We start from the raw sequence: 18,463 nt of genomic DNA on the forward strand, positions 1-18,463 counted from the left end.
ATCTCACCCTGTTTGAGGATGAGTCGATTCGTATGCGTGCGCCTCGAGTACGAGGAAGCAGAAAATCTGTCAGGCCTTCGAACTCTTTGTCCATCGACCTCACTGTGTCCGATGATGAGCGAAAAGCCGGTCCAAGTGCGACAAAAGCGAATAAAATTGATGAAGACGGCTTTGAAGAGACAGTCTCGCCAACACTAACAAATGCAACAAAGAAGCGCATGAATAACTCTCAGCGTCACACAGAAAGAGACAACTTGCACACACCCTCTGCCAAATCTGATTCACGTCCTGCGACAGCCGTTGGCGAGGGAAATCAACATTTGCGTAACAACTCAGCATCGAGCAAGATAATAATACCTGTACACCCCGAATCGCATCCGACACCCGGCAGCGTTGTCTCGAAACTCAGTCTTCGGCAGTCGACCCCACTCGCTCCTCCGCAACAGGGGCAGAACCAAGAGATAGCTACCACAGCTCAAATCTCCTTGGCTGATACTACTCCAGTGAACGCTGCTCCTACAGTGGTAGGGGTTCAAAAGGATGCCACTCCAACTCAACAAGGACTCTTCGCGTTGGCTCTTCGTAAAGATGTTTCGAAGAGCGAGTCGGCAAAACGACAGTCCCTCGATGATATGCAGTCCAATATTCGAAAGCCTTCCAAATCTCCAACTGGTAAACGGACCGATCAGGAGGCTATGTTCCGCCCTACAGCATCTGTTGCATCAAGACTTGCGCAATCATCTATCGAGGAATCCTGTCCTCGCTCTGTTTCGCCGCAAGCGTCGACGGTAAAGGTGAATACTGCGCCGATAGATTCGTCTTCTAAGCTGCTCTACACAAGTGATTCGCGCAGGCCCTTGTCTACAGAGCCCAACGAGAGCAATGATCGTGAAGGCAAGTCAAACATACGTGCAAATATTATCATGAAATTTCACGCACTGGTAGAGAGCATCTTAACTGACTCTTAATGGTAGCTTCGATAGTACAACGGCAGCATCTTGATGTTGGAGACGTTGAGGCTGTCCGCTCCCATGTGGAAAGTTGCCTGGAGCGGCACCTAGGCAATCGATCCAAGTCCCACGCCACTACAACGTGGGTAAGTCGATTAGATTTCGACGCGTGTGTGATTCAAGTCCAGCTAACTGGGTTCAGGCTGTAATGCGACGCCAAAGAACATGTCACGAACGTGAGATCCGAGCTCGTCAACGTAGTCAAAGATATTCGAACCTTCCAGCTCAGTCTGAGAAAGACGAGCAATATGTTTCACCATTCACGAACATGTCGTCAATACAGACACCCTTCATCAACAAACCAACTAAAGAGAGGCTAGGAGACATTACCCAGGAAATCTTTGGTACCGCTTCGTCCAAGGATGGCGTGATCAGATCTTCATGGAACGCGCTACGAACGACGTACAAGTCTACTGCAATACAAGTCCCCCCATTCACGGAATATGTCAGTTTGAAAAATAACATCCTTACTGACAATGAGTCGAAGCTACTCGCTACACCTTACTTTGACGAGGCTTCTGGAAGTTCAACGAGCTTATTAGCGGATCTTCCGCTCAGGTATGAAATGAGGCACGATGAAAATGCTCTTCTGGATTTACGGGCAGAGCAGTGCCGATTCTACACAGATAGCGTCAACGCTTTCCTCTGCGAGATTGGCCTAACATGGGACAACGTCTTGTACTGGCTTCTGGCTCCAAGTCAGGCTATTAAACGAATCAACGGTTCTTTGGCGGGCAACCACTCGTTTGAACGTCTTTTACTTGAACGATCGGCTCACCACGCGGAAAACTTTCAGCGGGATGAAGAATCTAGAGAAGCTATTCTCTTCGACCGTAACTCAAGAAAATGGCGAAAGTTCCTCCTCCAACTCACCGAGCCAACTGCCGATAAGCTTAGGCTTGTAGCGCTTGCATGCGCAGCTGTCCTTCACGAGTGTGGCTTCAGCATTTGGTACCTAGTGCAACAAAGCAAGGTTATGCGACTGTATAAAGTAGGAAAGACAAACCACGCCACAGGAACCTCAAAGTTCACCTACAAAGAAACCGTCTGTAGGGTGTGTCATGAGTAAGTACCGACTGATAGTTTTGGAAGCGAAGGTTAATTTCTTTGAAACAGGCACAATTGCGTCGTTCATGGCGAACTGAAAGAGAACCCAGAGAACGACTCGGACTCTGAAGATCAAGCCAATCAGGCAAGCCAGGATACGGCACCAGCACACACGCACGATGATTCGGATCTCGAAAACTTGATCAATTACAAAGTGCCAACGAATCCCAACGCTATTCTCGGCCATACTAGCGCAAATATCCACACTCCGAAAACTAACAACCCATCCGACGGGAAGCGTCTTTCAAAGTGGCGGTTACAGGATAGCAAGACACAATGGGAGGAGAGGAAGCCTTTCTTTCCGTGCAATCATGAAGGCACCTGTGACGACGCTCAATGCCGTTGTTACAGAGAAGGTATTAGCTGCGAAAAGACATGCAAATGCTCTTCCTCGTGCCACAGACGCTTTCCTGGGTGTACTTGCTTGTCGACACCAGGTAAACGTGCCTGCGATTCAGAAAAGTGTCTGTGCCTCAAGTCCCATAGAGAGTGTGATGCGGACCTGTGCAGCGCCTGCGGAGCAACTGAGATCCTCGACCCAGTGAACCGATACGATGAGAGTATACTGTCAGATCGATGTTTCAACGTTTCCATTCAAAGAGGGGTGCCAAGAAAGACACTGCTTGGAAACTCTCAAGTACATGGCTTCGGCTTATACATGGGCGAGGACACCAAGGAGGGTGAATATATCGGCGAGTACACAGGCGAGACCATTTCGATCAAGGAAGGCACGCGTAGGGAGATCATTGCTGAGTACAAACGGACGCTGTACACGTTCCAGCTGAATCTCAGTGAGTGCTTGAATACGAGAAGAAAAGACGGCACTGACAAGTTACGCAGAACAAGACGTCGATGCGACATATATGGGCAACAAGACGCGATTCATGAACAACGCCGACGACAAGTTCACCAATTGCAAGTCAAAGATTCTGCTATGCAACACCGTATTTCGCATAGGTATCTATGCCGAGTCCGATATCAAGGCTGGCACTGAGCTCTTCTTCAACTACCACTACACCAAGGAACAAATGCAGAACTTCAAGCGACCAGATGGTAAGGTGATCGCCATCAAGCAAACGGTCAACCCCAAGGGTAAGAGCAAATCATCCGCCACAGCATCTCACAAACCACCTTTGCCCGCACATCTCGTACATCCGGCAGCGAAGCCACGAAAGCTCCAGACATCCAAGAATTCAAGAACTGCGAGAGCTGCAAAGCGCGCGACTCAATTATCCGAGCAAGCGTTACGCAACTCGTTTACGTCTCATCCCATCTCAGATACAGATCACGATGGAGAATGGGCAGACGTGGATGCCGATACTTCCCAACAGGGTGATACCGCTGCGGAAGCCTCCGATGTCTACGATATGCCTGGTGACAGTCCAGACGACAGCACCTCGCGGCATAAGCTGAGCAAACGGCGTACGCGGGTTCGTGGAATGTCGTCTGTTGTTGCGGTGAAAACTAAGAAGGATGGGGCCCGGTCGAGTGTTCTGAGGTCGAAAAGGAAAAGGCCTATGGTGTCTTCCGACGAAGAGTGAGTCTTTGAGGGATTACGTCCAGAGGAGGGAGGAGATGGTGCCAAGTTCTTATGTGCAATAAGCAATTGCGGTTGCAAAGTACGTGATGTTTGTAGCTTCATTCTATTTAGTAACAATTCATTTGCAGCTGCCAATACAAGACCTGTCTTTCTGGTCAATTTTGAGCGTGCTCATAGACGCAACACAGTAAAACCTGAACACTCAACGCAGTACATGAGTTGAGACTAAATCCTTTGATACAGTAACTATCAGATAGAGTATGTAGTTGAAGCTGTTACAAGCTAGGCTAAGTGCGGGGCATCGAGCAACGGAGACTTGGGTTTCGGCCAATGAGAAAAAAGAGCGGCCGTGATTCGTTGATTGCAGTGATTTTAACTATGGCCTTATGCAGGGCAGGGCGTTTTGTTCCTCAATCTAACTTACGAGAACCCAAACTCCCATACGCCAACGCAGCCCACGCAACCCCCGGCCACAATCGCTTGGCGATAACCTGAGAGTGGTGAGTTCAAAACTCTTTTTCGTGTCTGGTTCCGTTCCATATTGGGATCATGTGCATCTGTCCTCTATTCATGTCGCTTTGTAGCTACTCCCTTGCTTTACCACCTGAGTGACTCAAAGGGTTATTTTAGTCATACGATTCTTTTACGTACTTACTCCGACGATTTCTCTCTTGCCTCCATCGGCAATTATTGATCTAGTACCATTCGTCTAACAAAATCCACAGCACAATGAGCGACGAAACCCATGCAAGGTTGACGGACTATCTTGCACAGTACATGATGGCTTCAAATGGCACGGCACCAAAGCAGGTCAACTCAGAACCAGTCGCAGAAAAGTCAGACCCTATTCCACCTGCGAGCGACGTATCCGAGGACTGGTCGCCCTCATGTAAGATAAGACCTGGCCATAATAGTCATTTACTAACACAGCAAAAGCCTGGCGATCAAAGCCTATCAAGCAAGAAGTCACATACGATGACCAAGCAGCAGCGACCACTGCTTTGGCGAAGCTATCAAGTCTCCCGCCAATCGTCACACCCACAGAGATTGTCAGGCTCAAGTCCAGCCTGCGCGATGCTGCACTGGGCAAATCATTCCTTCTTCAAGGTGGTGACTGTGCTGAGCTGTTCTCCTACTGTGCCGACAACCCAATTGATGCTAAGATCAAGCTACTCCTGCAGATGAGTTTGGTACTCATCTGGGGATCTAACAAGCCTGTAATCCGTATTGGTCGCATAGCTGGACAGTACGCTAAACCGAGATCGAGTCCGACTGAAATGGTAAACGGCAAAGAGATGCCTAGCTTCCGAGGTGATATTCTGAACGGGTACGAGCCTGATCATCGAATGGTGGACCCAGAGAGACTAGTGAGCGCGTACTTCCATTCCGCCACGACGCTGAACTACATCCGTGGACAGCTAGCAAGTGGTATCGCTGATCTGCACAATCCCCTGGATTGGGGTCTTGGACACGTCCAGGATAAAGATCTACAGACAAAATACCAGACAATCGTCCACAGCATCTCGGATTCGCTTCGTTTTATGAAGACGATCGGCGCCGACACCTCAGGACAGCTACAGACCGTAGACCTCTTTACCAGCCACGAGGGACTTGTACTCGAATACGAGCAGAGCCTGACTAGGAGGCTCAAGCACCCAGCTGGTCACCAGCCCAGACAACCTTCGCATGACGGTAAAGGCTGGTACAACGTCTCAGCGCATTTCATCTGGATCGGAGATCGTACGCGTCAAATTGATGGAGGGCATGTGGAGTACTTCCGTGGAATTGAGAACCCAATCGGAATCAAAGTTGGTCCTTCAATGAAGAACGACGAGCTGGTGCAATTGCTCGATATCGTGAACCCGTCGAAGGAGATCGGCAAGATTACTCTGATCACGCGTTATGGTGCGGACAAGGTGGAGTCCATGCTCGGATCGCATATTGAGGCTGTCAAGGAGAGTGGACATGTTGTGGTTTGGCAGTGCGATCCGATGCACGGGTAAGTTTATTCCACGCAGAGCGTCCATATTCATACTGACACCGGGCAGCAACACACGCAGCACACCGACAGGTATCAAGACACGGTCATTCAACAGCATCTTCTCGGAGCTTTCCTCGGCCCTCAAGATCCACAAGCAGCACGGTTCTTTTCTGGGTGGCATGCACCTTGAACTTACTGGGGATGCAGTTACGGAATGCACTGGCGGAAGTGAAGGACTTGTCGATGAGGACCTGAGCCTGAACTACACGACGTACTGCGATCCTCGATTGAACGAGAAGCAGGCATTGGAGCTGGCATTCCTTGTTGCAGGTCATTATCGCGAGGACAAAGGATTGTAGGTGACAAGATAGATTCTACTACGACGACATGTTTGTATGGCAAAAGTAAATAGCATCTGTTTCCTGGGAATTTTAAATGATAGTCGATCACGGGACTAAGCGCAAACATGATGCGATGACGATGACGATGATGATGATGACAAAGATAATCTTCCACAAGCAACTTGACCACACTTCAGCAGTACGAAACACATCCTCATCAACATAATGGGTTCCTCTGCTTCAAAAGGTGCCAGCGCCGCTGGTGCAAGTGTACGCAAATACCCTACTCGATCTCCTCCAAACACAACGTCGCGTCCGCCTGTTTCCTCTGCGCCTCGAGCATCGCCAGCCGCTCCTGGACCTACTGTACACCCGCCACCGCAGGCTACAGAGACAAAAACTCAAGGTGCGTAAACCAAGGTGGTGGTAGATGAGCATTGCTAATAGTTGGATGTAGCCATAGAGCTCGATGCTCGCGACCCCGCCTTCGCGTCTCGACTTAGCAGTCTCGGCGCCGTGCAGCCAAATCCTCATTACTCGAATACCTCGACCTCAGAATTCGATCCTCGTCGCAACCTGTCGTCTGTCCTGCCGTCCGACATGATGCAAGCCCCGCCACCGTCTGCATTCCCCGGGCTCAAGAACAACCCTGTGCTCAGAGCACTAGAAGCGAGACAGAGGATAGCAGATGAAGCCGAGGACGAGCTCAGGGATGTAGGCAGGCGAGGTTTCAAGGGACGGAAGTATATCGATGCCGGCACAATACAGCTAGCCTTGATGCGGCAGGTGCGCGGCGAACCGGATAATAGGATCGAAGATGCGCTTGGGATAAAGAAGGGCAGGCTAGCTGTGCTGGGGAAGAGGGTTGTGGAGCCCGTGGCATTGGAGGGTTGAAACAGGAGACTTGGGGTTTTGACATGACAGAGGCACACGATCAAACGGGACGACCGGAACCGGATTCGCACGAACGAAACATGTATTTCAAAGGAATATCATATCAGGTTTCGAATTCCAACCGTCCTATCCGATGCAGCACGAACCGACCCTTCATTTTGGCTGTTACCAGAACGCCGAACCAACGCCGAAAATGCAAGATATCATACACATCATCAATCATCATAATCGCCTTGCTCGTAGATAAAGTTGTTCAACGCTAGCAGCGCCTGCTTGAGGTTCTCTTGGTTCACCTCGAGCCCGTCGTCCGTCACGCCATCATCCCCAATCTTTATCAGCCCACGGGAGCCGATTTTGGATCGCCCCGGCCGCCACATCTTCGCAATCCGCCAGCGGGCTTTTGTTGAGTTGATGGATGGGCAGTCTGGAGAGATTTCTCTGCTCTCGCGCAGGACCGTCAGGGCATTCAAGACGTTGAGGAATATTCTGTGGCCATATTGTTAGTCACGAGACTCGGCCGGGCTTGTCATGTCATACCCGTGTGTCAGCTGGACATCGTGGTCCCAGTTGTACGCCGCATGGCTGAAGCTATTCCCCTGCGCAACGATATCGAGGAACACGAAAAGGCTTTCCTCTACGCTGATGTCGGTGGAGAGTTTCGACGTGACGTTGGCGAGGATCCAGTCTGCCAGCTGAACAAAGGTGATCTGGTCGATGTGACAGAAGTCATTGAAGCGATCTGGTATGCCGAACAGCAGACTCAATGCTCTCCGCGCGCCCGCGTTTCCTTCAACGTCCATGTCGAGCGTGTAGTCGTCTTGTAGTCGTCGAGATGGGCACAGGAAGCAGAGACGACGCGTCAGGCGACGCCGAGAAGGTGCGGTTATAGATGGTTGACAAGGTGAACAAGAAGACGGTAGAATAGTGCACGAGGAATCTACAAGTGAACAGCTGACATGCTTTTCGAGAGACGAACTGCGGATTGATGTAGAGCACAAGACGTCTCACGACGTGCGGACTGAACGATCCCGGCCCCACATGCCCGCGTCAATGTTTGGCATGTGACAGCGCTCGCGACCAGTGAATGACGACAGTAACGCGGCCAATCAAGACGGCCAATTCTACCACCCATTCCGATATCCGGCTAGTGTTTTAACTACCTGTTCTCACTAACCTGGAGCAGCTATATCTAACGGTCTCGCCGAGAGATTGAGTTTGGACAGATGGTAATCCCGCTGTGTACGTACAGTGGTGTGGGGGCGTTTAATATCGCAGAAGGTCGAGCGAACAGCACTCTTCAAGCAGTGCTGTGTGACGACAATACATCAAATGACTACTACCTCTACTGCATGTAGTTTTGCAAAGGACCTCGTATGTGTTATCGCGCCGATGTTGATGGTCTGACCAAGGTCGGTCGTGATGCAAAATACGAGCTCTTTCACGTACACAGATCTACAGTCAAACTAACAAGCCATGTGGGGCAGATCTGAACCAGGCATCTTACCATACCACCGGTGGTACCACAAAGAATCGTTATGTGGTTGTTGAACGGATGGGATGTCTTCGAGGATTCAGGCAAGAATTGCCGTGCCGCGTTGTAGCCAAAACCGGGTTCTTCATCGCTGCGTCATCCCACCCCTCTCCCCAGCAAAAATCGCCGCAGGGGACAGACATGTTGTTCAAGAGCATCATGCATACTTGCTGTAAAACTGTTGGACGGGAGGGGATCGCGCTGTAGTACGAATACGTCATATGTAGTCAAGGGTGGGAAATTCTGGATTACCGCCTCTTTGGCCATGTCTTTACAACCTGCGACTGTATGTGCAAAAGCGACACACTCACATACTTACTTTGACGTTTTTCGAAGAGCTCGAGAATAAATTCTTACTAGCCGCGCCCTGCTCGCACCCCTCATTGTATTTTCGCGCACGCTCGAGAATTATCGCCGAAAGAGAACACACAAGACCTGTGGCGAACGATATGTCGGGCGAACTGCAAACTATCCCCGCGCGCCATGGCGTTGCGACGTTTGTGCCGAGGGGCAGGACGATCAAGGTGATCAACACGTATGGACAGCAGGTTATCAGCATGTGGGCGTTTACTTTGGGTGCGCCGCCAGAGGAGGGGGAGCTTGATGGGAAGGAAGGACAACAAGGGACTGAGGAGAATGGGCAGAAGAAGGCGGATGAGCCAGAGAAGAAAGTCGATGAACCAGAGAACAAGGCTGATGAGCCAAAGAAGAAGGTCGATGAGCCAGAGAAGAGTGAAGAGGACGCGAAGAAGAGTGACGAGGAAGCAAAGAAGAGTGACGAGGAAGCAAAGAAGAATGTTGAAGCACTGGAAAAAAGTACTGATGAGTCCAAGAAGACCGACGGCGAACCCAAGAAGAGCACAAAAGAGGAGAGTACCGGCAAGGAGACAGAGACCACGACCAAAGAGAAAGACGCACCAAAGGAAGAATCCAAAGACACTCCACCCTCCAAACGCAGATGGACATCCTACCTCCCCTCGATCCCCTACCGCTCCAAAGGCCCAGCAAGTGAATCAAGCCCCGAGCCGAAACCCGACCCAGAAGTGGAGAAAGCACAGAACGAAGCCAAGACCAAGAAATGGACCTCGTACCTCCCAACGGGCAAAGGCTTCTCAAGCTACGTCCCGAACCCCCAATCGCTAGACTCGAGCGTCCTTGTCAGCGCGTTCAAGTCGAGCCATTACAGAGACCCCAATAAGAGCTATGCAGAGCAGTTGTATGATTTCTCCAAAACGCCCGTCGGCGCGGGAACGATTGCTGGTATGTCACACATCTCCATCGAGCCTCAAACTCGAAAACACCAGAGATATAACAACGACTGACCAACTCCTTCACAGCTGCGACAGGCTCCGGCTACGCATCCTCCGTCTACGCCGCCTACAACGCGTACGCGCAAACCAACCCCTCAAAGTCCTCCCTCGCCCCCATGGAATACCTCTCGCTCCCACACACGCGCGCCTCGTCGCGAAAACTCGTCCCAGACGTCAACGACACGCTGCTAACCAACCTGCGCAACCCCATCATCACCCTGCTCGAGGACACCACGCCCGGCGCTCACGACACCCTCACCGCCGCCTGCGACGCAAACCTCTACGCAACGCTGGGCATCGAGGCGCCCGCCGAGCACGGCAGCTGCGCCGAGAACCTCGTCCTCGCGCTCAAAGAGTTGAATGAGAAGTCGGGCCTGACGGGCGCGAAAGCCGTGGGTGCGGATATCAGCGTCAATATTGCGCCGACGCCGCTGCATCTGTTTATGAATGCGCCGCTGGAGCTGGGCAGCGCGGCGCAGGGCGAGAAGGGCGTAGGTGCGAAAGGTGCGGTGCTGAGTGTTTCTGCGCCTGTTGCGAAGAAACGCAGCTTTGTGCGCTTCCGGGCTGAGCGCGATGTGGTCGTGGTGTTTAGCGCGTGTCCGATGGATGTTGGGCCGCAGAATGGGGGGCGGTGCATGGCGGCGAATTTCATGGTCGAGGAGGCTGAGGGCGAGGATCTTGCGGCTTCGAACGCGTCTGTTAAGGGGAAGAGAAATGCGCCCAAGCTTTCGCAGGCGGCGGAGAAGAAGGTGGATACGAAGAAGAAAGAGGAGGGGAAGAAAGTGGAGGAAGAGAATAAAAAGGAGGAGGAGAAGAAAGTGGACACGAAGGAGGTGGAGGAGGAGGAGAAGAAAGAGGAGGAGGACAAAGACGAGAAAAAGGCAGACCCAGAGAAAAAGGATGAGGAACAGACGTCTTCCTCAACGCCTTCTCCTCCGCCTCAGGAGTCTGCAGAGAAGAACGAAGCAAAGGATGAAGAGAAGCCCGCGGAGCAGAAGGCGAAGAAGAAGCCTAAGAAGCTTCAAGTGCGTAGTGCAGGGACTCCAGCTCCTGCGAAGGGCTCGTAGACGGTCTTTGTTGTAATTTTACTCTATTGTACTTATCTTTATCGATTTTTGGTGTCGTCGATGTTTTTTTGTATACATATTGTTTTTTCGAGTAGGTATTTGCTCGAACTAAAAGGCACCTTTGGAGTTGGTGAAGTGATATATATATTACTCCCTTTAAGGTATGATCTATATTGGTGAGTGATAACCATCGTTTCGTTTGTAATCAACTCATCACCTGCTTCATAGCTGATCAGATTCCTGGATCTCACTTCCCCTATACCGCACTTATGGTTGCGGAAAATCATATTTCACGTCATATGTGAAGATTTACTCCCATCACATTCAGCGGAAAAAGCAGTCAACTGTCTCGATCCGTCTGTGAATGACAGATGGTGCAATAAACGTGTTGATACATAATGTACACTTATCGCAAAAACATGCGGTCGTGCAAGGCTCGACACGACAAGGGCAGGAAGACCCACAAACACACGTCCATCGCTCATCATGTCCGTCTCGGCCCCAGAACCACCGGCTGTGTGTCCTCGTCATCAGCCTCATAGTACAGATCCTCCTCATCGACATATCCATAGCCGAATAAACTCGTGTACAGCCTCTCCATAAGCCCCTTCTTCTGCGCCATAGCAAGCACCATGACGATAGGCAGATGCCAGACGCTCGCCCAAAACAGCCCTCTCGCCGTCCCCTTGTGCCCCTCTGCTTTCCAGAACCGCCACGCCCTGACCACCATCCAGCCGTTGACCGCCGAGCTCGTGAGCACAAAGCTCCAATCCGTAACACCGCAGTAGCTCAGGCCAATGCAGACGGGGAACATCAACACGGCATAGCGAAGCGCCACACGCCCGTTCTGCGCGGGGTTCACCCACGCGAGCATGCGATAGCCGGCGTTTTTGTACTCGGAACGTATGGACCAGCTGAGGGAGTTGAAGTGCGGGAACTGCCAGGTGAAGAGGAGCGCGGCGCAGAGCCAGCCGCCCGCAGAGTCCTCGCCGAACAGCAGCTCCTCCCACGTCCCGTCGTGTGCGTACTGGCTGGCCGCAGCGGTCCAGCCCATGAGCGGGGGAATGCCGCCAACGACTGCGCCGACCCAGGTGTTAAGCACCGACATGCGCTTCATGGGTGTGTAGACGCCCGCGTAGAGGACGATGTTGGCGGCGCCGAGGAAGGCCGTGGTCGGGTTGACGCCGTAGTAGAGGGCGCCGGTCCCCACGACTCCGCAGGCGACGGCGAAAACGACGGCAGCGCGGGTGGTGATGAGCTTGCGGACGAGCGGGCGGTTGCGCGTGCGACTCATCTGGGCGTCGTACTTGGGCTCCATGAGCATGTTGAAGGCATTCGCCGACGCCGAGCACAGGGCGGTGCCCGAGGTGAGGAACAGCAGGGTGAGGGTGGAGAGGGACGGCGTGGCCGTGGCTGCGGGCGCCAGCAGCCCAGGCACCGGGTACAGCGAGTACGCAGCTGTGGCAGTGAGCACGACGAGGAACGAGAGGCGCGGCTTCGAGAGCGACAGGTAGGTAGTCAGGACGCGCTTGAGCGACCGCTGCGGCAAGCTCGACGACATGTTCGCCAGCGTCGCCGAGGCATCGTGCGCAATGGGATACGCTTCCTGCTCTTTGCTCCTCTTGTGCCGCCCGCTTTGCAGCGCCTGCCGCGACCGCCCCAACGTCTCTTGCAGCACCGAGTTCGCCCAGAAGTAGTCCTTGCCGAAGGAATTCCTACCCTTGCCTATCGCCGGCGCCGTGGAAAAGGCCTGTCGCGAGGGCATGGGCGCCCGCCCGAGTCTGCGCCAGCATTGCAGACAGACTGTGCTCGGTCGAAGGCTCATGGCGGCATGGGCGTGTGCTGCAAGCTGCGACCACAATGATGATGCGCCGTCTCTCCACCACTCTGCCAAGCATCACATGACCGTACAACAACCCCACGCATCACGGCAGAAGACATGCAGCATGACCACATGGGCTATTATACATCTAATCAGGCGGGGAAAGGGGCTCTAGCAGCCTCCCTACGCCTGTAAATAGTGCTAGACAAACTCTTCCTCTCCGCAATCCACCTCAATCGTCGTCGTTGGGATTGGTGTCAGAGTCGTACTCAAAGTCACCTGGAACCGACGCCTCGCCATCTCCCTCGTCGACCATGTTGTCGTCCACTGACGCCGAATCACCCCCGACCGACACCCCTTCAGGCGCCTGTTCGCTAGACGAGCCCGATGCGCCGGGAGCTGGCGCTGTAGTCGCCTTCTTCACCTTGAGTTCGAGCAGCGTCTTTGCCTCGGACGGTCTCGAGTCTGTGAGGAGTACAACACCAAGAGTGGGCTGGCCATAGGTTAGCTTGTCATTCTCACATCGTCCGCTTCTCCATCGACTAACCTTCTTGACTGGAACATATCGCCCCTCGGTGAAGCTGATATGTTTGACTTGTGGCAAGAGCACACGGGACATGTTCTCAAGTTCGTGGCCAACCTTCTCCTTCTCTACCTTCTTCTTTAACGATTCAGTCGTCTGTGCACCCTCAGCCTTCTCTTTGTCTTGCTTCTGGCTGTCCTCATCCACATCCATCTTGTCGTCTTCCGCAGCCTTTGGCGTTGCTGGGGCGTCGATATCGATGCTCTCCCGGCGGCGTTGTCGCTCCTTGACCATTCTCCGCCTCTTGTCTTGAGCTGTGGTTGAAAGAACGGCAGTCTTGATCTTCTCGGGCGCTTCTTCTGCCTTGACCTCCGCTTCTGGCGGGTAGTCGAACATGCTCGGCCGAGTGTTGCTGTGAAACTTGAACGACGGAATCTCAAGATCCTGATCAACACCGATGATGGCCGTAGGCGTGAAACTCAACGACAAGAAGTGGGTCAATGGGAACCAGTACCAGTACTGTGTGAAGACAGCCATACCAACAATGGCAGCCATGTTGAGGTTGCCAGTCGGTGTCTGCAATCCAATTGTGCAGTTTCGACCACCAGCATCGATGATACCAAGCGCCAAAGCGCAGCCAAACTTGGCCATGGCATCTTCGTGACGGTCACCAACCACCTTGGTAAGCTGTTTCCTGATTGCTGTGACCTTGGGGTTCATAGCTTCATTCTGCTGTACCATGATCATGGCAAGCGCGATCAAGGCACCCTGTCGGACGAAATCGGTCGAGTCCTTCATCATGGGCTCCAGCAAGTCAACCGCTTCGGGAAGTCCAGTACCTGCGCACGCAATTCCGAGAGCCATTGTCGCTCCATATCGGACATGTGGGTTGTACGACTCTGCAAGAAGCTCGACCATGCGGGGAACGCTACCGGGTTTCCTGAACAGGACGAAACCCAAGCTCATGACTGCTACTCGTCGAACGTCGTCGCTTACATCGCTAACTGCGACATGCAACAGTCTTCGTACGGCCTTGTTGCTACCTGTGCCACAGTACGCGAGAGCAATAGTCATGATACCTCCATAGCGTAGAGTCGGGTCCGCGTCTTCGAGAAGGCCGTTGATAAGCTCGTCGGCAGCTTCTTGGCGGGCATACATGATAAGTGCCATGCCCATGGCGAGACCTCGGACAATCTTCTCGTGCTGGGTGTCGTGGGCGTATTGGATCATATCTTCGAGAGCCTTGATGTTTCCAGTGCCGAGCATCACAAGACCCATGGAAAGACCAACAGCCTCGCCGTTGATGGCAGAATCCGTATACAGCACACTCTTGAAGGCATCGAAAATCTCTTCCGAACCTGTTGCCATTCCCGCAACACCCACACCAAGCGCACCTCCGTGCTGGATGACCTCCTCGGAAGCGTTCTGGAACTGCTTGAGTAAGAAATCCAGAACATTGCTTCCATGGTTGGCGTAGATCAGCCCAAGCGCGTAGAGAGATCCACCCTGCTCATAGTGAGAGCCGGAGGATATGCTGTCCTTGGGCAAATACGGCTCGAGAAGCTTTTGGCCTTGGCTAAGGTTGCCACGGTGGATGACACCCAAAGCAGCGGTTGCTGTGAACTTCGACCAGTTTACCGCCTTGCCTAACCAGTCCAAGTTCTCCCGGAAGAAGGCGTCGTTTGTGGTACCAGCGTTCATGAAAGCATTCGCGAAAGTGACACCCGAGTGGAATATCGAGTTCCTCGCCTCCAGACTGTCGCGAATCTTATTCAGGACGGCCTTGTCTGTATGATTGTTCCTATACAGAAACTCGAGGTTCAGCTCGATGGTCTTCGTTCCTCGGAGAATATGGCGCACTGAGCTAAAAGCCTTCAGCTGGTCCTGTGTTGCTGAACTGCCTTTGGTTCGGGAGCTACTTGTCTCTACGTCTGAAAGCAGGGCGTCTGACTCGCTCGGTGGTGGGGCATTTTCGTCGGTCACGGAAGCCGTCTCTTCACCCTTGCCATCGGTCTCGGGCAACTCTTCCATTACCTTTGCAAGGAACTCTTGCGTACCATTCTCGTATAGATCGAAGGAAATTTGGTAAGCAGTTGCAAGCGACTTGTCTTCACCCTCTTCGATGAGCTGTTGAATGAGCTTTGATGCCAGAGAGTGCTGGTCAAGGTAAACCACACACTTGGCGATGGAGAAGTAGTCTGGGTTAGGAATCTCGTTATCGTTGAGGAGGTCGAGAATAAGTCGAAGGATCTGGTCATGTTTAGTTTCCGTCTACAGCTTATGCAACTTGCAGAGCTGTAAATGACTATCGTACCTTGTTCCTGAGTCCTCTCTCCTGCACAACGTTCATGCAGATGTCGAGGACATATTCCATCAGCTCTTCGCTTTGGCTAACCGAGCCCTGCGCGGGCTTCTTGCCCTGCTTCTTCTCGTCCTGGCTTGCGCGGAGGATGGAGTCGCGCAATACTTCGAGGTTGCGTGCTTCAATTGCAATGCCCACCACCTGCTTGTAGTTTCCGCTCTCGTAGCAGCTCTCGAAGATCCGCCGTATAGTACTTTGGAGATTCTTCTGCACGTTCCTCTCCAACACCATTGGTGTGGGATGTGCGCCTGGTACCCCCGCATTGCCACCGCCGGGAACTGTGGGGTCGAATGACGACGAATCTTCTCGGGACAGGAGCGACTTTGAGGGCAACGCGGACTGCGAGAAGGGTGTTATTGGCGAGGCCAAGCTGGCTGAGGTGCTAGCAGCACCAGTTACGTTGGCGGGAAATGATGTGCTCAACAGTGGAGGTGCCTGGTTCGTTTTGCTGACGGGCGAGGGCGGGTTGTGAAGGGCGGACAAAGCGATGTAGGTGTCGAGACATTTTGCTGAACAACTGAGTTAGCCACAATAACAGCCCACATAATGACAGCTCAGAATCTCAGGTCGAGCGAGAGCCTGATGGCGAAAGCGGAAGGAGACACTGCGTGTTTGTGTGTAACTTACCAAGTATCGTCTCCTCGAACTCGCCGGCCTTGTGAATGTCAAAGAGCTTGCCCGCTCCCAGCGCGAAGACCATGCTCTCGTTGTACTCCTGTAGTTGATAGTACACCTTGGCTGCGACAAGAGCGGCAAGCTCTCGCTCAGGGAACGTCTCGTCTTCGTACAGCGCCTCACTATGACGCACACAGATTAGCAGCTGTAAGGCAGTAGAGCATAACAAGAAGAGATGTAAAGTGCGACAGAGGATCCTTACATTTGACTGACTGAGCCAGCAACCTCTGGCCATAACAGGTCCATCTCCTCGTTCAACCGGTGCAGAGCGAAGGAGCGCAAGGCGGCATCGGGCTCGGCGAGAAAGCCGACGATACCGGCGGCAGACGTGAGGCCGACCATCGTGCTAGAGGTGGCAGAAGTAGCAGATATGGCGATCAAGTGGGCGTGGTCGTCAGAGAGGGCACGATGGTGGTGAGAGGCGTTGTTGTTGCGGAAGACGATGGAAGTTGATGGAGCCGCGTTGTGGCGCCTGCGGGCTTGCTGCCTTCAAAGCGTGTTTGGGCGACTTGCAGTGCGGAACACTAGAGTGGCCGTGGCAGTGAAGGAAGGACAGGAAAGTGAAGCTGCAAGGGTGATGGGATGGCGTGGAGGCGTGTAGGAGCTTGGGGTTCCGAGAGTTTCAAGCTCGTGATGACATTGCTGACATAAGACATTCATACATCGCGTCGACACATGCCATTTGCCTGGCTTTCACATATATTATGCATGTCGCGTCATAACATGCCATTTGTCTAGCTGACTGCTGCATACATTATGCAGACAGAAGGGGTATCATGCTATCAAGGAGCCAAACTCCGTACCAGGTGCTGCTAGCCAGCACTACGCTGCGTATGTAAACGCCAAAACATATCACAAAATAGTTATACAGTCAATTACAAATTAAAGTCTTCTCAAGCGCCCGGCGGTCCGGATGTCATCTCTCGCGACAACACTCGCAAGTTGTTCATCATACCGTTAATCAAGGGCTCAAAGCTGTTCGCCTCTTTCCTCTTCACCCGATCTGCATTGTCCAGCAACACATCCGAGCTAAGTTCGAGCTCCAGTTCGTGATTCTTGCTCTGTCCCTGGGTAACCTGCGTGAGATCGATCTGGTATGCGCCCATCCACGAATAAGACATGCGGTCCTTCTGACGTTGCATGCTCTCAAGCGTTTTTCCCGACTCTATGACGGGTGTCAGACCCTCTGTAGATCCAGGGTACTCGATTTCGAGATTGATACCGATACGGTAATCCCACTCCGTCTGCGGTGAACTGATCTCGAGATTCGCTATCCGGTGCTTGATAAGCTTCCTTATGACTTTGTTCGTTTTCGCATCTCGGGTGACGCGAATACGCTGGCGACCGCCTGCTTGTCCAATAAAGCTTCTTGTCAACGGAGGCAGCTGGTCGAGAGCTCCCTGGTCGAGGTCGTACAATGTGTCAATCTCTCTTGTATGTGCATAGCCAATATCCGCGCGCGGAGCTCCGGGCGTCTTCGATCTCTGCACCTGGTTGTTGAGGTACATGTTCATGCGTCTGTGCTGCTCCATAGTCATTGTGCTCTCGAAGATAGCATCCACACTTGCGCTCCTGATGACGCACTCTGTTTCGTGGAAGCCGCGCAAACGCGAGTTGCTATGTCTGTCCAGGATCTGACCCCATCTCGCTTCAACCTCGAGTTGTGTGTTTGGGGATTCCGCGATCGCGTTTCGCACGTGTTCGTTGTTGATAGCTGTGAGCCAGATGAAGTTGCATACTTTGCGCGAGACGTCGTCGTGGATATGCGCGTCGTCGGAGATGGGTCGCTCGTAGCCACTAAGACCATCCGCCGCAGGACCCTCGGGTGGCGGTCCGTTTCGTTGGGCCAGCGACGGCGCTTGAGGTGGTGGTTGAACGGCGGGAGGTGGTACACGCGACTGCTGGCGCTGCTCCTCTTGTTGCTGGAGCTCCGCTGAGAGTGCCTCGTTCTCGCGATACGCCCAAATAGGCTTCGGGTCGTATCGCTTGCGCTTGAGCGACATTTGCTTCTGAGTCGACATTGGCGGCGTCGGGTGCTTTGCAGAGGAGGAGATGGGGCTTGCGGCAGATATGGAGTGTGAGTTGGAAGAAAGGCGACGTGGTAACTCGTTGTGAGGATTCACTAGCGCAGATATATCCATGGCTGGCGATGAGAGGGTTGTGCTTCGGTGCATCACTGTAGCCCGCCCCGTGTACCTAGAGTACGGACTGCCAAGACACACTAACCCAGTGGTGCTTCTTTGGGAGATATGTTTCAGCTTGGTAAGGAGACAGGAGACTGCAAGCAACATATCACTATA

General features: G+C 52.9%; 8 protein-coding genes across 8 annotated transcripts; 4 read left to right on the plus strand and 4 right to left on the minus strand.

Moving 5' to 3' along the window:
- Positions 1–967: 967 nt before the first annotated feature.
- On the plus strand, positions 968–3,658 carry P153DRAFT_285701 (uncharacterized protein; the record flags this gene model as incomplete). Its single annotated transcript, XM_033663416.1, has 4 exons — positions 968–1,096; positions 1,153–2,075; positions 2,127–2,908; positions 2,958–3,658. 4 exons carry the CDS (start codon positions 968–970, stop codon positions 3,656–3,658), a joined length of 2,535 nt encoding a protein of 844 aa, XP_033526309.1.
- A 447-nt stretch (positions 3,659–4,105) lies between these two features.
- Positions 4,106–6,375, plus strand: P153DRAFT_364393 (phospho-2-dehydro-3-deoxyheptonate aldolase). The gene is made up of 3 exons (XM_033667591.1): positions 4,106–4,546; positions 4,594–5,656; positions 5,706–6,375. The coding sequence occupies exons 1-3, from the start codon at positions 4,438–4,440 to the stop codon at positions 5,995–5,997; spliced, it is 1,464 nt and encodes a 487-aa protein (XP_033526310.1). The 5' UTR covers positions 4,106–4,437; the 3' UTR covers positions 5,998–6,375.
- P153DRAFT_181324 (uncharacterized protein) lies at positions 6,102–7,123 on the plus strand. Its single transcript, XM_033662373.1, has 2 exons — positions 6,102–6,385; positions 6,437–7,123. Exons 1-2 carry the CDS (start codon positions 6,205–6,207, stop codon positions 6,871–6,873), a joined length of 618 nt encoding a protein of 205 aa, XP_033526311.1. The 5' UTR covers positions 6,102–6,204; the 3' UTR covers positions 6,874–7,123.
- P153DRAFT_285572 (uncharacterized protein) lies at positions 7,089–7,673 on the minus strand (the record flags this gene model as incomplete). The annotated part of the gene is made up of 2 exons (XM_033663406.1): positions 7,089–7,359; positions 7,411–7,673. 2 exons carry the CDS (start codon positions 7,671–7,673, stop codon positions 7,089–7,091), a joined length of 534 nt encoding a protein of 177 aa, XP_033526312.1.
- Positions 7,674–8,603: 930 nt separating this feature from the next.
- Positions 8,604–10,914, plus strand: P153DRAFT_420996 (uncharacterized protein). Its single transcript, XM_033672276.1, has 2 exons — positions 8,604–9,664; positions 9,742–10,914. The coding sequence occupies exons 1-2, from the start codon at positions 8,854–8,856 to the stop codon at positions 10,779–10,781; spliced, it is 1,851 nt and encodes a 616-aa protein (XP_033526313.1). The 5' UTR covers positions 8,604–8,853; the 3' UTR covers positions 10,782–10,914.
- Positions 10,915–11,316: 402 nt separating this feature from the next.
- On the minus strand, positions 11,317–12,591 carry P153DRAFT_273197 (mitochondria protoheme IX farnesyltransferase; the record flags this gene model as incomplete). The annotated part of the gene is made up of 1 exon (XM_033662921.1): positions 11,317–12,591. A coding segment is annotated over one exon (1,275 nt), but the record flags the coding sequence as incomplete, so codon positions are not given.
- A 244-nt stretch (positions 12,592–12,835) lies between these two features.
- Positions 12,836–16,505, minus strand: P153DRAFT_284687 (26S proteasome regulatory subunit rpn2; the record flags this gene model as incomplete). Its single annotated transcript, XM_033663339.1, has 5 exons — positions 12,836–13,096; positions 13,151–15,376; positions 15,441–15,997; positions 16,116–16,285; positions 16,366–16,505. The coding sequence occupies 5 exons, from the start codon at positions 16,503–16,505 to the stop codon at positions 12,836–12,838; spliced, it is 3,354 nt and encodes a 1,117-aa protein (XP_033526315.1).
- Positions 16,506–16,851: 346 nt separating this feature from the next.
- Positions 16,852–18,417, minus strand: P153DRAFT_364397 (mRNA triphosphatase CET1). Its single transcript, XM_033667592.1, has one exon. The coding sequence runs from the start codon at positions 18,182–18,184 to the stop codon at positions 17,057–17,059; it is 1,128 nt and encodes a 375-aa protein (XP_033526316.1). The 5' UTR covers positions 18,185–18,417; the 3' UTR covers positions 16,852–17,056.
- Between the last annotated feature and the right edge of the window lie 46 nt (positions 18,418–18,463).

The sequence above is a fragment of the Dothidotthia symphoricarpi genome, assembly GCF_010015815.1.
Source record: "Dothidotthia symphoricarpi CBS 119687 unplaced genomic scaffold P153scaffold_5, whole genome shotgun sequence".
NCBI classification, from domain to species: Eukaryota; Fungi; Ascomycota; class Dothideomycetes; order Pleosporales; family Dothidotthiaceae; genus Dothidotthia; species Dothidotthia symphoricarpi.

Coding starts and splice junctions, on each gene's coding strand:
- P153DRAFT_364393 (XM_033667591.1), top strand. CDS start 4,438: ATGGCTTCAAATGGCACGGCACCAAAGCAGGTCAACTCAGAACCAGTC. Junction 4,547..4,593: donor CGAGGACTGGTCGCCCTCAT/GTAAGATAAGAC, acceptor ACACAGCAAAAG/CCTGGCGATCAAAGCCTATC. Junction 5,657..5,705: donor CAGTGCGATCCGATGCACGG/GTAAGTTTATTC, acceptor GACACCGGGCAG/CAACACACGCAGCACACCGA.
- P153DRAFT_181324 (XM_033662373.1), top strand. CDS start 6,205: ATGGGTTCCTCTGCTTCAAAAGGTGCCAGCGCCGCTGGTGCAAGTGTA. Junction 6,386..6,436: donor TACAGAGACAAAAACTCAAG/GTGCGTAAACCA, acceptor AGTTGGATGTAG/CCATAGAGCTCGATGCTCGC.
- P153DRAFT_420996 (XM_033672276.1), top strand. CDS start 8,854: ATGTCGGGCGAACTGCAAACTATCCCCGCGCGCCATGGCGTTGCGACG. Junction 9,665..9,741: donor CGGCGCGGGAACGATTGCTG/GTATGTCACACA, acceptor ACTCCTTCACAG/CTGCGACAGGCTCCGGCTAC.
- P153DRAFT_364397 (XM_033667592.1), bottom strand. CDS start 18,184: ATGTCGACTCAGAAGCAAATGTCGCTCAAGCGCAAGCGATACGACCCG.